Source organism: Megalops cyprinoides, chromosome 1 (genome assembly GCF_013368585.1).
Source record: "Megalops cyprinoides isolate fMegCyp1 chromosome 1, fMegCyp1.pri, whole genome shotgun sequence".
Classification (NCBI taxonomy): domain Eukaryota; kingdom Metazoa; phylum Chordata; class Actinopteri; order Elopiformes; family Megalopidae; genus Megalops; species Megalops cyprinoides.
Genome location: NC_050583.1, coordinates 57,944,584 through 57,966,725, shown reverse-complemented (window position 1 = coordinate 57,966,725; position 22,142 = coordinate 57,944,584). Strand labels below are relative to the sequence as shown.

At 44.4% G+C, this 22,142-nt stretch overlaps 1 protein-coding gene across 2 annotated transcripts in view; it reads right to left on the bottom strand.

The window, feature by feature from the left end:
• Positions 1-6,444: 6,444 nt before the first annotated feature.
• spock2 (SPARC (osteonectin), cwcv and kazal like domains proteoglycan 2) overlaps positions 6,445-22,142 on the bottom strand; it is a 39,354-nt gene continuing 23,656 nt past the window's right edge. For both annotated transcript variants that reach the window (XM_036533093.1, XM_036533101.1), the window contains 8 exons: positions 17,695-17,809; positions 16,533-16,638; positions 15,276-15,390; positions 14,165-14,284; positions 12,085-12,303; positions 10,870-10,932; positions 9,751-9,888; positions 6,445-9,184 (listed from right to left, as the gene is read on the bottom strand). In XM_036533093.1, coding sequence (XP_036388986.1) covers positions 9,036-9,184; positions 9,751-9,888; positions 10,870-10,932; positions 12,085-12,303; positions 14,165-14,284; positions 15,276-15,390; positions 16,533-16,638; positions 17,695-17,809 — 1,025 coding nt within the window. In that variant the 3' untranslated portion in view covers positions 6,445-9,035. The remainder of the gene's footprint in view (positions 9,185-9,750; positions 9,889-10,869; positions 10,933-12,084; positions 12,304-14,164; positions 14,285-15,275; positions 15,391-16,532; positions 16,639-17,694; positions 17,810-22,142) is intronic.

Here is a 22,142-nt window from a genome sequence, read left to right as displayed (position 1 = left end):
TCACCATCATAAATATTATGAATAATCCTTTGTGTTTGTTATTGTTTTGTCTGTTTTTAATATTTTTATATGTGAACAGTTTACTCGCTGTGATCTCAGAAGTAATTTATTTGTACGTTGGTACAAAGCTCTGTGTGAGAAAGAGCACATCCTTAAAAAGTCAACATCTTAGCTTAGAATTAGAATGCTTAGAATTTTTTCCTCACCACAATGGCTTTTGAATGTCCCCCATTACCTCATGCTGAGTAGAAGTATGTGATAGAGGTAAGTGGCAGGTGTTTTACCTTGGAAATAGTGGCAGTAATTCTGCAGTCTTTTGCTTCTATCATTTCATAAATCCTCTAATATTAAGGCTTTGACAGCTACCATGAGCAACACTGAGCTCAGTCACATTGCTATTAATATGAGCTAATTGCTTCAGGGTAGACTCTGCAAAACATGCTTGTAAAGTTGCTAAGCATCAGTTTTAGGTGACAGATCAAATTAGCCAATGTCAGGATTTAGTGTTGGAGGAATTGGCTGGTAAGACGCCAAACAGAGTCGGAGCAGTCAGTAAAAGTTTCAAGCTGACAGATCATGTAACAATGCAATACATGACTTGTAGGCTGTGCAGGACTTTTTTGAGAAGGATTGCGTTTGAACAACAAGGCGATCAGTCCAGAGGATTGGAAATGGCACTTGGAAGCATGTGCATTATTAAAAGCTGCAGAGTGGTATCCCTGTACTCTCGTCACACCAGAGGGACAACATCTCCTGACTGTCAGCCGCTTGCTTCGGAATTTACAAGGGGGTAAATGGATGTCAGTAGGGGTATTCTACAAAAAACACCTGGTGCTGTTGGGGATGAGCTGTACCCCGTGTGCTTTAGGGTAAAGCGAAACAAAAGTCAGCTCTCTCAGGTTTTTATATCTCGCGTGCCAATTTTATGAGAGACGATAGCCAGCAAAAAAAACGCTTTCTGGATTGGTTATTTGATTAAAGTATGTCCACTGTTACTGGGCTTTAGAGTACTGTTGCCTTAGAAATTGTTTGTTGTAATCAGTGCTGGGTCATACAAACATGTAATTATTTTGGGTTTAAAGTGTTTGTCACTTGTTTTACCTCTATGTCCCAGCAGGTTTGCTCTTCTGCTTTTAAATGGCTGAAGGAGCAGTACCCTATTTGACCAACAGGGTGCAGCTGTGGACCACATGTACGGCAATGAAAGATCTCCATAATAAAAACGCCATAGTATTAGGTTATAGTGTATCAGTGTAACAATATCTTTGTACTTATTACATACCCTCAGCTTAGGCATAATGTTGGTTGTGTATCAACGGTTCTAAGGACTATGTAATGAGGTAGTCATGGTGTGTATGTAAGTAATTTAAACATTTAAAGATTAATGAAGATGACACACGGTTTATATACACCAGACACACACACACACACACACACACACACATACACACAGACATATTTGAGATTTTGCATCAGTCACAGAATTTCTCTACGGTGGTTTCTGTTGAGGTTTTCATGATCTATTTTTTACATGTATTTTCTTCACAGGCATAGAAATCATGTGATGCTCGCTGTAGATCCCCACTGCACCTCCCCTGGTGTATGTAAATGAAGCAGTAACCCTGCTGCAAACGTCCAGCTGGGTGCCTGTTAACCTGTTGACTGGGAGAAACTTGTAATCCATCACTCCCCGAGAACGGATAATGACAAACAGGACTCCCACTGCATGGATTTATCAGTCCTCTAATGAGTTTGTTTGGTGCTGAACATCAATACCTCTTTTGAATTTTGTTTCGCTGATGCCCATTTGCTCAACAGCTTGCCGTTTGTAAGAAGAGGGGGGGTTCATTTTTTTCCCTTTTCCCTACTCCATGGGCACATTTTCACTAATATATATGTGTTTGAGGCTTGGTGTTCCTGGAACCAAGCCTCCTTGGACTGTATACCATGGCATTTAATGAAGACAACAATTAAGCTGTGCATTACCTGAAATGAGCCCTAGCTTTGTGGTTTACTGTAGTATTATTCTATCATGGTGCAAATGAATATTTCTGTTTGCCTTGTGATTTCTCCAGTCTGTTGGACTGTGGGATGATGTTTGTCCTTGAATACAGCACGTACATGAATGCCCCACAAGACAACTGAAAATCCTAATGTGTTATAAATTGCCCAGTCGTTTGGGAAACGGGCCTGTCCCGTAGGATGTTATTGTAAGGGCGCTTTCAGCCTAGTACTGCACAGCTGCGGTGGTGTTACGCGTTTGGGTGTCTATTTCTGGGCTGTTGTGCTTGCGTAGAGGCTTCACTGCTGCGCTGCGGCAGAGGAGGGTACCTACTGCCTCCCCTGGGCCCTCAGCACCGCTAGGCCCAGGACCCGTGGGAGAAACCATTACTAATGCTTTTACTAATGCAAACATTTTCTCTCATGTTTTTGTTGTAATTTTCCTGTAATGATGCCCTCAGTTTGGTCGCCTCCTGTAAGTCCTGCTGTTTTTTTGTTCCTTTTGTGGGCACCTCTTGCGTCGGCCTATCGGCATGAAGTCACCTTTTGGAGAGCTTTCCCCCTCTCAGAATTTCAAAGCAGCGCTGGGATTTTCATTATGTTAATACATTATTTATTGTTTGCTTTGCTGTGCGTTGCTTGCAGATCTAGGGCAAATATCTAGCTTGCACACAACACATTACACGCAACACAGTGCACAATTACACCAGTCGCTATTTACAATAGTCACAGTTCCAGTTCCCTGAAGTACCGTCCCCGTTTTCCAAGTCTTCTTGTTAAGAAGCCCAAGCGGGGAATACTTACCTCCGAGTTAAGCCGCATGGCTTTGCAAAGAGGATACTTCGGTCATTAATGCACCGCCCCCAAAAGCTCCTCAATATCCATGCCAGCAAGCACCCTGTTTTACTCTAAAGCTGACAGTGTGCCCATGTGAAAGGGAAAGCATTAAGATGATCCACGTTTAAGTCCATTTTCGTGATAAGCATGTCTCACTGTCCTGTTAAGCACTAGCGAACAGCCCTCTTTGTCTTTTGAGTGGCAATAAATTCATTGCTCTGGCAGCCAGTGTGAAGGGGCTGGGAGCCTTGAGGCGGGTAAATAATGCTTACTCTGTGTCTATTTATCCAGGTGGAATTTGCCTGCCCTGTCTGTTGTAATCCAGTCACTGTGATTACTGTGACTCCTGTGACAGTCATACGAATACACTCGCTCTGGATGACAGCCTTCAGGGCTTTTAATCAGTCACACCATGTGAGACTGGTTTTAACAGAATGCAGTCGTTTGTGCTGATAGAAGTTAAAAATTGTTGATTTTTCCACGGAGTCTCTGAAGACCTCTCTCCCTTACTGTTTCCGTTCAATATGCCGGTGTTTTGTTCATGACCGTGCAGGACTCTACGGATCGGGTTACCAATCTGTACCTCCATTTCGCTGCAGCAGCAGCCCTGTCCCCTCTGCCGCGATGCTGTGCTCGACAGGGTCTCGCCCTGTTCCAGGGGCTGGGAGACGTGGAAGACAGGATGAAGAGGGTGTGACGGCCGCGGGCCACATCCAGTCAGCCCCCACAAAGCCAAATGACCACGTGTACTTCCTGGTGCAACACCTGAGTTTCTGCCTGTTAACGCTACAATACACCGAATCTCTGCCAATGCCACCTCCCCATTCCGTTCCCCTGACAACACAGGTATAGCATAATTTTGATGATGTCTCCATAGTGTTAAACCAAAAGCAGAAAAAAAAACCAATTAATTTATCCAGGTCCCTAACTCTTCTGATGCTCAATGCGTTGTCATTTCACAGTATTTTATTGTACACGATGAAATGAACATAATTTGAAATGGCAGCAGATGACTTGTGGGTTTATTTTTTTGTCCTTACGAATGGCAAGGAGATTCAGTTTGGCTCTCCTCAACAGCTACAATAGCTTAGCAGACTCAAAGGGTGTATCACTTTTTTCAGACAACAAAGTTCCCTCCTTTAAGGCATTTGGTGTGAATATACACAACCTATGAAGAGTCCCATTCAGCAATGCTACTCCACACTCACAGAATGCTAGCAAGTCTAAGGCCCACTAATACGCTCCAAGGGCAGTTACAAATGGATTGCCAGATAATTAATGATTCAGGATGAAGTACCTCTAAAACAGAGCTCCTCCTCTATGCCCAACGGCTAAGCTCAACCCCCACATACTAAAGGTCCAACCCCTTTGAGGCATATTAGACTCAACAGACTTTTATGTGGGTTTATCGTGTGTCTTATGATCTAAGCAATGGATGTAACAGATGCTTTTAATAATATATTTTTTTCTCAAGTATTCCTGATTCTAAACCAACTTTATATATTTTTTTAGTTTGGCTTTAATCAAATTTTAATTAATTTATTTTGTTTTTAGTTTTGATTTTAACCCAGAGGTTTTAATAAAACCAATGACAACAGCAGTCTGCTGGCAGGTTGAAGACAATACTATGGTAACGATACATTGTATATGTACGGTATGTCTTTGCGTGGTAGGTCTCATTCTGCCAACCATAGTAAAAATAGACAAAGTAAAAATAGACGAAAAGAGAAGCTTATCATTTGTGTTTCCACACAACATCTCAGAAATGACTCTAAAGAGAGAGGCATGGTTACAGAACTATTTTATTATCAAATACAGTGTAAGTATTAAGTGTAATATACTGAATTATGTTTAAGTAACATTAAATACACAGCATTTCATTTTACATTCTATGCGCACTATAGACATTGCTAAGCAGGTCCGCACTGTAAAATCAAAAACAGTTCATCTTACGCACTTCCTTTTCATTTCACTGTGTGTTATCCATTTCTTCCCTGTTCATTTTGATGTTCATTCTCAATATTCAATGCTGAGCCTGCCATGGGAGCACTGCAGTGGGGCTGACAGCCACTGCAATCCTTTGAGACTTCCATCAATGCTTTCTCTTTGTTTACAGCCACTAAAACCCATATTCCTGCATATTTTCACTTCAGAATTGTACTAGAATTCAGTGGAATATCTCAGTGATAAGAGAAAGGCCAGACTTGCCAACAGGCTTTGCTCGAAGTGAATCGATGTATTGATTTTAACAGGAAAGGTATGAATCTGAACAAGCTCCAGTGAATGTTTTTGTTTTTACAGTACCCAGTGTTCATGTTTTGGTGTGTTGGAGGCCAGTGCTTTAAACACGATCAAGTCTGTACAGTCACAGAGAGTTTTGCTGAACAGCGAAAAGAAGCCGAGCTCCCGAAAGCCAGAACTTCAAAGGAGACGATCCCTTTTCCGAAAATGTTTTGCAAAGAAAACGGGAAGTCGACTAACAGTTTGCCCAATTAAACGTTCAAATACATCAGAATTAAAGACAGCTTGTTCGGCGTGTCCGACCACATGTGCCCCGACTGAATGAGGAGCAGGGGCATCCCTATCTCTCCCATTTAAAAAAAGGACATGTTTAATTAACAATTTCAGGAGGACAGCTTGTGAAAGCCTTACCATGACATCACATTGCTACTTTTGCCATGAATGTTTTATAAGGACATATTTTATGTGATGACAAAAATACCCATTTAATGATATCCATTTCCTACAAATAATTGACCTTATATATTATGAAGCACGCTTTCACCTCCGTGTTTTCAAAGTCATACTTTCAAAGTTCTGGTTCATCTCAGTAATATGAAGCATGCACTATGCTTTATCTCATATAACATAGAAAATCCATCACAGGTTAAAAATAAATGTTCAGCCTGCAGGGGATAAATTCATTAGATAGGCTTTTCAGCAAATCCCAATACACTACAGGCAAACTGAAAATTTGAGGAGAATTGTCTTTTGTGTTTTTGGTCTAGTTTCACAATAAAGTCGTGGCAATAGGAAATTATACCTTTTCTCTTTTATGCTATCATTTTCACAGCATTTATAATTTACAGATTTATGATCCTTATGTTGCTTTAAAATGAATACATTCTATTTTCTAAGTTCATATTATCAGTAATACACATTTCAAAATGGTGGTCATTTAAAATCAGTTTAACAGAGAATGCATACAAGGAAAATGTGAAAGGTTTAAACTACGGGTAACACATACATGTTTCATCAGCAAAACCATTAATTTACAAATACGTACTTTTCAAACGCTCATTGCCATTTCGGGAGGACTTGAAATCTAAGTTTGGCCGTATGCAGAAAATAATATAGAAATAGGAGAAGTGTCAGGCCCATTGCCTTCAGTGGTAAAGTGCTCAGCCAATGAAAAGTACATTCTTGTTCACTAACATGCAATACTAGAAACACTAATGTATATACCTTACCAATGGCAGGCAGGAACAAATGCTTACAATTTACTCACCAATAAAATAATAGCTAATTGTGAGTATTCAAGTATACACACAGAACTTCAAGTAACATACACATATCTTAAAAAAAAAAAAAAATTCAAGTAGCTTAATGAAAATAGAGCTTAAGTGGCACATTCTTTAGAAGTATGATTTTAGGAGCAGCTGAAAAACTGCCTTTTTATTTAAAGGGCTGTAATTGGTGTCTTTCTATGCACTCCAAAGCAATCTTGAGCTAGAGGACTTAACCCTCTGTGTGTCTGAGGTGGCTGTACATACACTAAACTGACAGCTGCAGAACAGCTAGCATCTTCATCAGAAAACTGCAAAAAGAAGCCGTATCTGAAGTTCTTCATCCAGACGCTCCAGAGGCAAATTTCATCACAGCAATCCAAATGAAAAAAGCCTTCAAGATGGACCTTTTAAAGTACACCAAAAAGCCATAGTAGAACAATAAACCAAAAAAAACATTGTGTCATGTTTATTCATATCACATTTTATAGTTATGTACATGTGAATATGTGTACATTTTTCAGCTTAGCAGTAGCACAAAACCCTAACTAAATGACCCTGTTTCTTATAACCTAAACTGTAAGCCTGCAACACATTGCTTTTCCCCTCTATTACTGTACCACTGTAGGTAACACAGCTATCTATAATTCATGTAAAGCACTACAATGGAACATTGCAAACTGTGTTCCTTGCACTACTAAGAAAGATATCTCTAAGTCTCAGGCTGTCTTCTTCTAACCGGGCCGTATGCTTGAGGGCAAAGGGAAAAGATGGAAATCGCATCCCACTACACGAAAACAGCATGCTTATTATTACAATGCAGAGGTTGTATTTGATGCTGTAAGAATTATATGCTGTTCTGTACCGATTCTGTGCTGTTTTTAGTATGTATGTTTAGAAATGACCAACACTAGCTTTGCAATACCCTTTGGGGCTGCTGGACTGCTACACTTTCTGACGCAGTGCCCTGGTCATGGCCAGTGGCTCCTGAAATGTTCTAATTCCTTCAGCCTTGTTGATACCTTCTACACCTCAGAGTGGTAGCCCTGCATTCGGCAACATCACAAAGAACTGATAAGATGGCGGATGGCACAATCAGGCTGGCTGATACATTCAAAGGCTCCCCATCGGGTACAGAGTTCTTTCAAGATCTCATTTCAAAGTCAGCCTCTGCCTTTTCACCCCAGCTCTCCCAGAAAGTGTCACACTTTTAAAAAAACAACACAGTTCAACTGATTAAGAGCTCTAAAGCCTGAATATAACTCTGCAGTATAACCCACCACTGCAGAAACATAAAATAAAGTTTAGCTACCTGTCTTTCTCATGCAAGATCAAATCAGCTGCATTCCGTTTCAAAGAGGACTGTACTTTCGGGGACGGGAAACATTGAGAAAGCAGAAATGTTGAACGGCAATCTGAGACGTCTCGTTTTCGGTGGTGATGGGGACTCAAAGGAGACAGACACGGGAAAAGCCTTTAAGACAGTCCCTGAGGAGGGGAAGCTATCAGCCCCTCCTCAGGTGCTCCGCGATAAAACTGCAGAAATCCCGGAAGATCGGGAACATGCCGAGTTTCAGTTCCGCACTTTGTCTTTCATGCATTTGCAGAGCGCAGCTTGTTCTACTAGGAATGAGGTGCCACTGACTCAACCAACCTGCTACTACTGTACTTGCGACCACGCTGTTACCTCTCCTGTGTCCATGTCCGCCACAGGCCCGACAAAGTCCACTAGGCGCCCAGTCACCCACCAGCTTCAGCTGCTGCTGCTGTGTCGACTTGGCTGGTTCTGCCAGTGCTGGGCCTAGCGTGTTGTGTTAATAAGGTACAGCTGCCTGTACCCAGACAACCCAGATCGCTGCCAGGCCTGTCAGTCGGCGACAAGCAAACAAACAGATCCACCTCCCAGGTTACTGAGGGGGGTGGCACACGGACACAGCTGCCACGTCAGTCAACGGGAGAACCGCGGGGGACCTTCCTGCTACGGCTGTTGTTCGGCGCTGCAGTCAACGGTTAACGGAATGACACGTCAGATGCAGGACGTGGCGGTGTCCGCACAGGGACCTCTGCCAGCCTTGCAGCGTCCTCTGGTACCCGGGCGTGAATGTCAATCTGCCTCTTAAATGAGAAATATCAGAGGCAGCAATGGGAGATGTTCTGTAGGTGGGACGCATTGTTCTCTGGGAATTGTAACAGCTTGTTCATTAGATCTTCATTAAAATCGCATAACTAATTTGTTGAATAACTACACGCTAACCATTCCATTGTGTTAAAGAGATAGCGCTTTTTTTGCTTGCCTGTAGCAGATATTATGACATTTTCCTTTTTTGCGCGGGTCAAGTATACGGTTCGGGAAGGTATTCAGCGCTAGCCTGAGTAATGTTTGCTGCGGCGAACCAAACACCCTGGAGAGTGTCTGTGACTCCAGGTGCTAAAGACTGCTTAACGGAAATCTCTCTTGCACACAAAACAGAAAAGAATGAAGTGTCACACATATTTAAGACCAAACCTGGTCAATCCCACCCGCCCCACCCATTCCCACCCCCTGGAGTCAGTGCTGTACCCAGCATGGTTTAAAGATGTCTGCCCCTTCAGTTCCCACAATCCTTTTCTGCGAAAGAGAGAGAGAGCCGGTCCTGCCGCACTGGCCAGTGCCATGCCGCAGCTCACCAGGCTCCCCCTGTTTAATCTATTCTACCAGATGTATCCTCCGTCATCGGCCTCTCCCGCCTCCCCCTCCTCCTCCTCCTCCACCTCTTCTGCGTTCTCTTCCGCCTCTTTCTCCTCTTCATCCTCCCATCCGACCCCACTGCCAAAATCCCCCGAATACCCCACCAGTTCATCTGGAACAAAGAGAGAAAGGAAGAGAGGGTAACAGTCATCCCCTTCAAACAGGCAGCTGAAACACATTTCTTAAATCCCAAGTCACTATCTTACAGTGTTTCTTTTCTGCTCAGATTACATTCACCTATCAAATAAAAATTATGTAAAGAGAATGTTCTGGTATTGCATTTGCATACATTTTATTTAATGGCAGATTACTAAAAAGCTAACCTTGAGTCAAAATACAAGTGACATTTCCAACTAGGAATATGTGCATGCGTTCCATTAAGGACAGAAACAATTAGCTGTTATCCTTAACACTGTTCATCAAAGAAAATAACAGGTCTAATCACATTAAGTGAAACACTGAACAAGGAATATCTCTTGTAAACAACATGCCCGATGTAGCTAACCTTATCTTTAAAAGCCTTATTCTAACAGACAGCTGAGTCCTTTAGAATGCAAATGAAGCTGCTCCACAAGATGCAACCCCTTTGCCACATTAATTCAGCTGGAGTTCTTTGCACAAAAGAGGCCTTGTCTCCATGTACGTGGTGAGGTGCCCAGTTCCCTTTTTCTCGCTTACCGCAGTCGGGGTTGCCATGGATTCGCGAGCCTGGGAGCTCGGCTCCGTGCTGGTCCACGCACCAGCACTCCCCCTTGCCCTGGTCGCACTGCTGCTTCCTGTAATAGCCGTCCTCATCGCAGTTGGGGATGTACATGCCTGGTAAAACGGCACACACACAGCACCTTTAAATATTCATCCCCTCCTGCTTTAACGGTCCGCCATTTCAGGCCAAAGGGGTCAGAACGTGCTGCTCATGCAGAAACAGAAGCACCGCACATCTTACAGAGAGGCAGCAGGGCCCGTCATACTGAGAGGCAAAACTAAAGGTTCTTCTACAGAATCGGCTGAATCAAACCTTGAAAAGGCAGAAGGAGAGGGCTTTGGGATGTCTGCTGTGAGACGCAGTGGCGTTATTGTGACAGATTTTAACCGTCACCCCCCCCCCCCCCCCCCACCTCCCCCTACAGACTTGTCCCAGCGCCTGTCAAAACGGAGTGCTACTGTGTGCTGACTTTCACTCCATGAGACTAATAAAAAAAAATCTGTATTTTAAAGCGATAAATGTTGAAGACGCCAGGATAGACTTTCACACTGTGTATCAAAAACAAATGTGGGAGGACACTTTTAAACAAGAGGCAAATCCGAGTCTCCTCAAATGGAGAGGGTATATTTGTTTTCAAGAATGAATTATGAAAGACCACAGCGTGGTTAAAGTTGCAAGGCAGTTTGTTTCCTTGTCCTCAGCACCCACAATGCACCTGCACTGAGCCTTGGGGAGTCCGGATTGGTGCAGCTCTCTGCCTACCGCCAGCACAGCTCCCTAATCCCCTGCCTGATTAGGCGGTAATCCCAGCCTCGTGCATGTGATCTGTTTAATGAACTTCCTCAACGCTGACTCCTGCCAGAGGCGCTGTTTGACATAGGGACAGACACACACACACGCACACATACATACAAACATGCACACACACATGCACGCAAACACACAAATATACATGTTCATAAACACGCATATACATACACAAATACACAAATATACATGTACATAAACACGCATATACATACACATACAAACATACACCCACGCATGCACACATATAAACACACACACTTGTGTGCCTGAAATCTGACACCTACCAGGCTTCTTTTTGGCCACCTCCTGCACTTGGATCCTCTCTAGCTCTGCCAGGCAAGGGGGCTCTGAGAGAGAAAATCAGAGTCATTGTGGTTCACATTGATTTTCACAACATTCAGACCTTTTCACACATTTCTATGAGATTCAAAACCACTTTGAACCTTGGCACAGCAAAACTGACATACTACAAAGAGGGAGGAATGTGTACTGTGTGCGTGTGTGTTAAGAAACACAAATGTAAGCTAAGCTTTTTTACTCAATGTATTCATCGAGTGTCTAATCAAACGTTTTGGACGAGCGCTCTGTGGTGGCTGCGAGGAGGTGAGAGAGACCGAACGAGAGACCGCGTGGGACGGCCGCTGGCCTCCTTGCGGGCTGCCCGCTCCTGCCAGCCCCAGCCTTAAACACCGCTGCGCTTTCTGCCTGGCTGCCCGGCTTGAGGGGGTCGCACCTCCGCTGCGCTGGGATCCGGGCTGCGAACATTTGGCGGTGACGGTGAATGTGTTCAGACTCCGCCTTTCCTCACCGTCTGGGCCAACCCGCAACACGTGACAACCCATCTTGCACCTGCCGGTCTCAGGGGACGCCGTGTGAAGGGCCACGCTGTGAAACGGAGCCAAGCCGCCGCGGGCCCGCCCCTCTGAGCATACCCGGAGTCTGCGGGGGTTCGGCACAGAGCGGGGCATGTGCCACTATGTGCCAGAGATCGGCAGCGAGGAGTGACTCACAAAGGCGCAGGCTGACTTACTCCAATTGAAATTCACAATCCTATTAGCGAAGACTATAAGTCAGAGTGTGTGGGAGAGGGCTTCGCTCTCTCTCTTCTGCAGAACGACACACGCAATCAGCGATCGTGAGAGGACTGCACTCCCACTGTAGCTAACTGCAAAGGCAGCTCTCATTTCTGGAGTTCGTGAAGCGAATCAAAACAGCCGCACAGACGACTGTCTGTGAAGGAGAAGCACGAACCCCCTGCTCTCAAGCCATTTCTCACACAGTTCTTCCATCCCGGTCAGTCTCCTCAGTTTATATTTATCTGACCCATTAAGAACCAACCCACTGTGTGTGTGAACGGATGCCAACTTTGTTTGGGGAGAAGAGCGGTGACACTGATCTATGTTTAAACAAGCCCAAAAGGCCCAGATTTTTCTCTGCCCAGTCCAGGTTTCCTCTCCTGTCCCACAAGGCAGTGGGGGGTGGCGTCACACTGAACTCACTTTCCCTCCAGAAGCAGAGGCACCATTCTGCAGTGGACACCTTCCCGTCCTTGTAGCTGTCGCAGGAGTTGAAGAAGGGCCGGATGCAGATCTCATACTTGTCCAGATTGATGGCTGCCAGCTCGGCCTGGTCCAGGTAGAGGTCATTATTTGTATCCAGCTTGGAGAACATCCAGCCAATAGAGTCCTTGCAGCTGGCCACCAGACTCTTATCCAAAACTGCGGACAAGAAGTCAAAATATTAGCTTTCGGCGTAAGTGCTGCATTAAAAAAATAATGGAAATAAGAACTGACCAAATGATACAACAATGTCTTAAGATAAACTTGAACTAAATTGACCACTTTCCAGAAATGAACATTTGTATTTCCGGCAGGTCTCACTGTATCTGATATTTCAGCACTTGTTTATGTCCCGCTGGTCAGAGAGGTTGCACTCCGTGAAATTGTACTTTGTACCAGGACTGAAATCTGCATTCACACATCACAAGAATACAAATGAACATTCAGTGCAGCAGTCGTGTTTGGACAAAAGGTCTATGTGCTGTTTGAGGGAATGCTCAAGTCAAAACTTGAAAAATTTATGTGTTTTATGACGTGTCATACTTAAATGCATACTTAAATGACTCACTTAGCCAAAAGTGGAAGACAGGCTATGTCACAGATTTAGCTAACACAAAGTTCTTGCCAGCCAGATAGCTATTAGCATGAAGAGTTGTTATTAAAGCTATGTAACTAACTTTCACCTACCTACCTGTCCATCAGTCTCATATTTGTAATGCCTCAACCAGTTGGAGAATATGACTCTAAAAACATAGGGCAGCTCTTCATATCATAGTATATACATGGAGGCAGGTGTACACAGAGCCAAGCCTTTGGCTCTTGAGCATAACCCCTTCCACGGTTGCTTCTTCTGTTCATTTCCACCAATACTGGTGTGTTACTGTTAGAATTCTTTAAAAAAAACTGCAGTTATTTTGGAAAAATGAGGTAGAATCTAATATTGTTATATTATGTACAGATATTTTTACTGTATTCATCAATGAATAAAAAAGGTCACTTCCCCTATTGAATTAAGGGGTGGTACTGGTGCAAGGTGTAGTCCCATGCTGTGCTAGTTACTTTAGTATCGTAAGAACTGTAATGTTGCATGCTGTTTAGTAGGATTGGTAATGTATAGGCTTACATTACAACTATTACACTTTTAGTCTTACAATGCCACATGTTATGAAATAATAATAAAAGTTTGCTAATTACCAACCAATTTGCTATTCTACAAATCAAAATAAGGGGACCTTTCAAACTGACATTATTACTAACACGATTTTTCGTCTTCCTCGTATTACTTGTACTAATTCACAGTGGAACCTATTCTTAGACTAGCTGAGACAAATTCACCCTTTTAATCCTTTTTTCTCTTATGGGTTTTCATTTCTAAAACATAATTTGTTTCATTTCTCAAGTCTCAATTAACAGATTTGAAATCATTTAATTTCTCAAATATCTCATGTCTATACATAGTATCAGTTTTTCCATTTTACTAGTTTACGTACCAGTATTTTATATCATCCTCCCAGAACACTCTGCAGGGCTTTTTAAAGTGTCGGCTTCACATTGGCTAATCGAGTGAGCTAATGCTACAGTAGTAAACAAGTGTTCCAAAGTGATCAAAAAGCTATCTTTGGAAAAAGTTGCACTTTTTGACAGATATAGTGTGACTGTGTTGCCTGTAGTGAAAAGCTATGGCTGGTACTACATCACGCTTGGATAATTGACTGGATTCTATAATTATTACAGGCTTATAGGACATGGCTTGGAAATGTGCATTTACGTACTTTGATGCATATCATGAAACATATCAAATTTGAATTGTTGACTGGAGTTCTCCTCCAAGGAACAAAATCAGGCTTATCTTTAAGAGCTGTGCATTGGCTCTTAAATCATATTATGCTCTTCCTCTGATCAGCACAGCGCTCTATCCCAAGATAGCAGGCAGCTATCCCTGACATTATAATCCTTCAGTTGGTGGTTTGAGGCTAACAGCTCGAAGGTCTCTGGAGGAAGAGAGCTGCCTGTCCCCCACCTGATGCAGTGCTGGCTCCAGGCTTGCCAGAGTTGTTCTGCTTGGCGTTGCCGTGGAGGAGCTGGAACCAGTCCCGGAGGCGGTCTCCCAGGTCTGCCAGGTCCTGCCCGGTGCAGGTCTCTAGGGAGGGAGAAAAGAGAGAGGAGGGGTTCAGGTGCCTCCCTCCGCACCCCACAACACAGCAAGACTCACTGACCCTCTCCACACCGCAGACTTACACTGGGTACAGAAGAGGTCTCCCTGAGTCCAGAAAACCCTCCCTCTCTTAGGTCTGCTCCTATCTTTTCACACGATCGCCTCTTTGTCGCACATTTGAAACACAGGTTTGAAACATTTACTGTGTACTGGTGTCAGTACAATATCGAAATGCAAAAATAGCTGCCCGTAACAACACATTACCGGAGTGTTAAAACACAATATTTGAACATAGAAAATTATGCGCTGTTAAGACTCAGAGAATAATTTATTCCAGTCTGCATAGTATTAATCACTATCACTCAATGGAACGCTGCTGAAGGAAAACAGGCTGAAAAAAGCCTTCCAGAACCTTCTATTTCCAATCTGGAATCTGATGGAATCTGTGTACCAAATGCTTATAAATACACAATGCACCTCATAATCAAATGGATTCTAACCTGTCAATGCTTTTCCCCCACCATCTATACCCACAGTTGATCAAAGGGGGCTTGGTTAGGGTATGATGAATGCACACGCTAAATAATTAATTACTGGATAAAGGAATCAATAATTCAATCACAGAGTATTGCTTTTTTCAATTAAGCCTAAGATACCTGCAAACAAAACCACAGCATAATCTCTCTAATTGGCTATTATTGACCTAAATGAATACGGATTATTACAGAAGGTCAACCCAAGGGATGGGAACTGTGAGATCTGATTTTAAAGGCTCCAGAGAGAAGCTACAGAAGCATTTCCTACTAAGTTATATTCCAGGGTGATTTTCTTTCAAATTAGATCCGTGGTTTCTACAACCTCTGCAATGTGACTGTGAGACAGACTGAATGCTGGAGAATGTGATAGAAGCTAGATAATGGCTTCAAGGCTACAAAGGAGAAGGGGGTGGGGTCTGTGGCTAGTGGGAGGTACTTGCCATGTTTGCCCTGGGAGTCGGAGGTGGGGATGGTTTCTGTGGTGCAGGGGCAAAGGCCAGCACACTTCACACTCAACTCCTTCCCTGTGAGGCATCCCTGCTGCTCCATCTTGCACTGTAAAAGACAGAACTACAATTATGCTGCAGTCGCACACTTGCATGCACACACACACCGATCCCCCTGCATGCGCGCACACACACACACACACTCACTGATCCCACAGCCAGCAATCCCTCAGGAACTCACACACACGAGCGAGCTGATCCCACTGCAAGCACGCAGACACACACACACACACACACACACACGTAAACAGACGCCCTCAATCACTGATCCCACCACACAATCTTACTCACAGGCACTCACACACACACAAGAGCACAGTGAGTACACACACAGGCGCGCACACACAAACGCATACGCGCCCCCGATCCCACAGCAAGCAAACGCTCCTCCAAACGCACACGTAAACAAACACAGGGATTGATCCAAGCGCAGTCACAGGAGCGTCGAGAAACATGCAAACAAACAATCACAGACGGATGGGGAGCCACAGCACCGGTCCCACTGCCATCACACCCACAGGCACAGGCGCGCACACACACACGCGCGCGCGCGCACGCACACAAACACAAGGGCCCACGCCCAGCTCTGGCACACTGCACTGACACCTGACAGCATCACGCTTCTGGCCATTCTGCCCGTGGAGGAAAAAAACGACGCGCAGCCGCGATCCAGATAAAATATTTATAGGGGTGACCGCGGGAAAAAAAAAAAGAGAGGAATTGCTCATTCAAATGAGACACGACGCTGTGAGGGAGGCTGAAGTGAACAGTCATTTTCCTCTGCCTTCTCAACAAGGTCAAATTAAAAACAATACATAAATCAATAAAGCGGCCGGGAGCTTGTCACCGCGCTCCTCTGCCCGCTCAGATTCTCCACAGCAATTAATCACCGGGCTGAGTGGGCCTCACGCGCCTGTCCCCTCTGCTTCTGGTGACAAACCAAAAACCTGCTGCTAATTCAGACATTAATGCAGAGGGGCATGTGACAGGAGGAGGGAACCGACAGCGAGCGGAGAGGGGGAAAAAAAAAGGAAAAAGGGGAAGAAAAGTCCTCTCATTCTTTTCTGCTTGAGAACTGGCTGCGCATAATAGACAGGATACAAACTGGAAAGACACAAAGAGTTGGTACAAAAAAAAAAGCAAATGCTTTGCACGGTTGTGTGCCAGAGGGTTGTCAAGGTTGTGCTTTACCTGAGAGGCGTAGTTGTGCCCGTCTGAACCGCACACCGGGGTAGAGGCGGACACGGGACACGGCTTGCAGTTGCCTTCGTGAGGCTTAAGGGCGGGCTGTCTGATTCTGTGCGGAAGAGGAAAAGAGCAAACGTGAAAGCACAGGGGAAACCACTTAACATCAGAACTACGGTAAACAACCTCTAGTCCCTCAGTCCGGGGAATCACTTACACAGCCTACATTACAACAGATGTAACTTTTATTGACTGCCTGACAGTTTTGTGTTGAAGGTTTTTTGTTGCTGTCAATCAAAAGACGTTTCGCTGTGGAGAGAAGACAAACGGGAGATTAAACAACACGTCTGTCATCCTCCACCAGCGTTCCCACATCCCACAACGCACCTCTGTGTTCGGAAACTTTCTGACGCTTCATCGGGATTTAATTCTGAAAATTCTCGGGCTTTGCGAGCGCCTCCGACTTGAGCCCCGCCGCTTTTGAAGGCATCGGAGCTCTTATTGAGACCAATCACAGCAGTGCAAGATGGGAAGGTTTGAGCCATGTCCCATTTTACCCACAGCCAGAGAGAGAGAAAATGGGACTCTCAGATCTCAAGGGTGATTTACCAGATGAAGTTCTTTATTGAAAAAGATAAATGTCTGTCACCACAGATATACTTTGCAGGTAATAATGTTTCAGTCCATTAATTTTTCTGATTACGCTCAAGTAGGGATCTCCTACTTTTATGGGAGACAGATAAAAATGGTAAAACAGCAAGGGCTATATTTCAGGCATTACGACAGGGAGACAAGGGGTAGCGTGGGGGGTTCACACCACGACAGTAGTTATGCGGAGTATTATGGCCTGGGCTGAAAAATACTTGATCAAGCTTCAATCAAGGTAATTAGAGCACGACAAAAATCCTCTTGCAGGAATGACTCATCTCTTTTTCCTCCCACTAGACTTACACTGCTGAGGTACCAACACAAACAGTGTGCTGAAGAGAGCTCCAACAAAAACGTACCAACACATACACTGAATTGCATAAAAACATGCATGTGACAACATGACAGCCTGCCCAGTGTTGGCTGCAACACAGCTGCTATGACACCTACACCTTCACCTTGGCAGAGGGCAGCTCTTTGTTGAATTCCTGCTAGTCACCGTTGCACAAATGTCACTGACCTGTGCTCCACCTTCTTGCGGTTGATGCACATGGCCCTCTGGTAGCCCTGGGCGATGCACACCTTGTGTCGGCTGCACTTCACCTTCTGACAGGGGTCTTTGGTGGTGTCCATGTCTGTGGGGACAAGGAGAGGTTTGGCTCTCAGCAGCACCTTCCCCAAAAACACCGGGGCTGTCACAGTGTGCAGAGTCCCTGTTACCGCCTCCCCCTTCGATGGTCCGCAGCCGCCTAGTACCGCGAAATGGATTCCTCTCCCATGATTGATAAACAAATCGGTCGATCGACCTTGCCGTTCCAGCCTGAGACTTAGCTATCGCTTAACAAGCCCAGACACTCACAGCACAGCTGTCTGCAGGAGGGAAGGCAACTGTCAAGCACACAAGAGAGAAGCTTCTGACTGTTAGCTTCTGAAGCTTCTGAAGATGCCAAAAAACAACACGTGATGCATGTAAAAACATGACACGTATGAAGGAATATACCTGTAAGGATATTTCAAAATGTGTGCAGTATACTTTCACAGATTTCATTTTATCTATATACTCTGTAAACCATGAGGTACTCACAATTTATACCATTTGTATAAATGTACACATGAGAAAGTGATATTGTTTTATTTATTATTGCTATTGCTTCACAATGTATATACTTGAGATACATGTCCTTGGTATTCCATGTGTTTGTGATTAAATATAACTTAACACATATTATTAAGCAGAAACTAACATAGACTTAATACCTTCATGAAGCTTCTTGACATTTTGAAATTGAAACAAAAGGGCATTGTTTTCACAGTGAGGTTTTATCAGGAATATTATGGGGCAGAAACAATAGGTCAGGGCCGCTGGGCAAATTGAATTCTCAGAGACTGGGAGGATATTTAACTATGCATCACAGGGTTCGCTCCGCTGTCTCAAAGCAATCTTTCTTTCACAACCAACAAAGGAATCCGGCTGTGCGCAAAATATCAGATGTAAAATTCAAAGGAAACGATCTTTGTTTTGCGCGACAGGAACAAACTCTGGGGCTGCAAAAAGATGTTTTGTGAGAGACTGCTGTGTCACTGCCTCTCTTCGCGGGATATCTTGAAGGGGATCTATTTTTTGCAGACATGAGACCTAATAAACGAATGGGAGGCAAACTGCCATAAGCGCACGCTTCACTCAAACCAAGCACTGATTATCCGCCTTTTAAGAACGTTTGAAGCACAACATAAACGAAAGAAGTTATTCTGACACAGAAACCTGCCACTGTGTATTGGGAATAAACATCTGCACCAAAACCACTGATTCATTCATCCATTAGGCCTGGTCTTATACAACTGTGAGGATTATGAAGATGAAGGTCTTTAGCGTGCTCAGCTCCTCAGTCAGATATTAAAAGGCAAATCCTAATGGCACGCTGTGCCATGCGAGACAGACCGATGTTAGGGGGGAAAAAGATATATATTTTATCGGCGCACTCATCAACAGCGCTGCAGTCTCTGCGGGTCACCCTTTGATGGCCCGCGACTCTGACAGGATTGATCATGTATCTCTCTCCGTGCCTGTCACATCTCACTCTCCCTCTCCCTTCTCAGTGGGTTCGACGGATCAGTGCCGAACCCGTTTATGCTGACGGATTGGCGTGACGAAGGCGGCGACGGGCTCCCCACTGCCTCAGCCCCGGCTAACACCTGTCGGGACGGGAGGGATCCGCTTGTCCACCGTGCAGGCCGCCGCTCGATCTCCTCCGGGAGGAACGGGCGTCTCTGCTCTGCCCACGGCGAGGGGGAAATTACTGGCATTTATGGCGACCCCCGGCCCTTAAGCGGCGGCTGTTTTAATCAACACTGTCAGCGCTCGACGGCAAACAAACAGCCGTGTGCGGGTCCCGCGTGACAGCAGGTGACACGAGAGCGACGGAACAGCAGTGTTGGTGATTCATCCTGCGCGCGTGTGTGTGTGTGTGTGTGTGTGTGTGTGTGTCACCAGCTCCTTTCCGACACTGTCAGGAGGATTCTGACTACACAAACCAGACCCTGAAGCACAGCCTGTTGCTGGGTAAAAAAAATATATATATATAAGGGCACAATAGCCCTCGCCATTCATCTGACTTTCAATGCAGAGAGGAGAACAGTGGCACAGGCACACGCAGTCTCAGATCGATCCCTCAGGACAGCAGCCCGTCTCATTTTAAAAGGAAATCGACAGGATATGAAAAGGGAACACAATTTGAGATTTCCACCCACTATTAAAAAGGAGAGGCGTGAGGCAACTGCGTAGCAAGGAGGAGAAAGGCATCGCTGGCTTTGACCAAACACATTCAAAGCTGTCGCTCAAGCCAGAGGGAATAGTATTACACTGGGAATAATCCTTTTTTTACCCTTTGAGATGCTAAAAAACAAAACAGTCCACCTACTCATCCGTACCCAGAATGCTGCAACAGTATTACATATGCAATAACAGAAGGTGACTTAAGATATTTCACTTCCCTTAACAGGTTTCCACAGCTTAAAGCTAATCGGAAAAAAAGATGGTGTTTCCATAGAAACAGGCACACTGTGTTGACAGTAGAATTTCTGGACTGTGATTTGAGGCTTGTTCCTGCTTTTTTTTCCCTTTTTCAAACAGACTTAAAAGCCCTACCCTGGTCTCTCCACAGCTCGTCTGAAAGAGTGGGTACTCGAGGCTCTCCATGTGAAACACAGTGCTAGTCCCCCTCCCAAATTTGTAATATGTCCAAATCCCTCTTAGGGAGAAAGAATGCCAAGCAGGACAGATTTAACCCACATTAAGGGCTAGTACCAGTTTACCCTGTCATCTATTATATCCTTTGTTTACACTCTGTATCCTTCAGTCTCATTGCCAAAACAGGACATTCAGAGCCTGCAATAACTTAATCCTGAGGTAATTTGTCGATGAACAAGAAAGCAGCACTGCGCCCAGTCGGAGTGGGAACAGCCCTATTTATAAGCACCGCTTCAAAGAACGGTTTCTGACATGAAAGCCACATGCCGTATTCACCAATTCAACCATAACCCTCTATCATTTTAGCGTGACCCCCCCTAGAATGCTTTCAAAAAGCTCCCATACCATTCTATTTCTGGTTCAGTGGTGAGGAACAACTTTTTCTTGGATAGGCGATGCAAAAATACCCCGATGTGTGCAAACAGACTGTTTGTTAGATGTGAAAGTACAATACTGAGCCTCTGTGAAGCAGAGCCTGGGAAGGACTTGTGACTCAATTAACTTGATCCTTACTTTAATCTGACAGTGCTCTTGCAAAGACCAGGAGACAGAACAATTAATATTTTATACAACAGACAAAAATGAACCAGTTTGATTCAGAGGCTGCAATTAGTGTCACATTAGAGGGATATTTCATACCGTAATGCATAATTGGTGGCCCCACGCTAAATCAATAAGAGCATTTGAACACATTTCAGTAAGATTAGGCACTGCTGTAGAGCATTACAACTGTAGATCTGTTACATTTGCGATGCCTTTTAATGGTGATATCCATTAAGAGGGGGTCAGACAATAAGCGATTAAGAATGAACAGACAGCTCTTCGAATGAAGAAAGCTGTTTCCAATTGGCGCAACAGATGAAGCTTTACTCACCTGAAAGAACATCAGTAAAATTGTATTTTTAGAGAGAATGACCCTTTTCTAATATACTGTTCACCTTTGGTGTTCATTTGCTGATATATTACTGAGTACTGATATTACATTACATTACATTATTGACATTTAGCAGACGATCTTATCCAGAGCGACTTACATGGGTTACAATTTTAACAATGTTATCCACTTACACAGCTGGATATTTACTGAGGCAACTGTGGGTTAAGTACCTTGCCCAAAAGTACAGCAGCAGTGCCCCAGTGAGGAATCAAACTGGCAACCTTTCAGTTATGAGTCCTGCTCTGTACCACTATGCTACACTGATATTACTATACTTATTACTATGCTTTTCTTCTCTACAGTACAATTTTTTCCAGACATCAATGAACTGCTACAACTTGCTGGTTAAAAGTTTAAAGCTCATGAATGACTGCTCTCCTTCAAAAGGTTTCAATGTATGCTAATCGGGGGGTTTTGTCCTTCCCAAAAATTCTCACACTAACCCTCAAAGCTACTTCAGTTCATGTCACAGGACCGACATCTAAATCATCTATCTTTAAAAGGGGGGAGACATCGTGCTGCTTTTGTAATGGCCGCGAGTAACAAATCTGTCGGACTTCCCCCCCCTTTCCGCTGCCTGATTAAATCAGTGATGAAGAGGAGCCAGATCAATGAAGTCTGCGGAATTGGTCCCTTCGGGAACGAGATCAATGGCATTGAAATGAGCGTAGCGCCGTGCCGCGCAGTAAGCGAGGCCGTTTCGGATGAAAATTACGCATTCCCCTTGTAAGGGGCAGGCGCACGCAAGGCCCGCTTCCCCCCACTTCCCCCCGCTCGGAGGAAA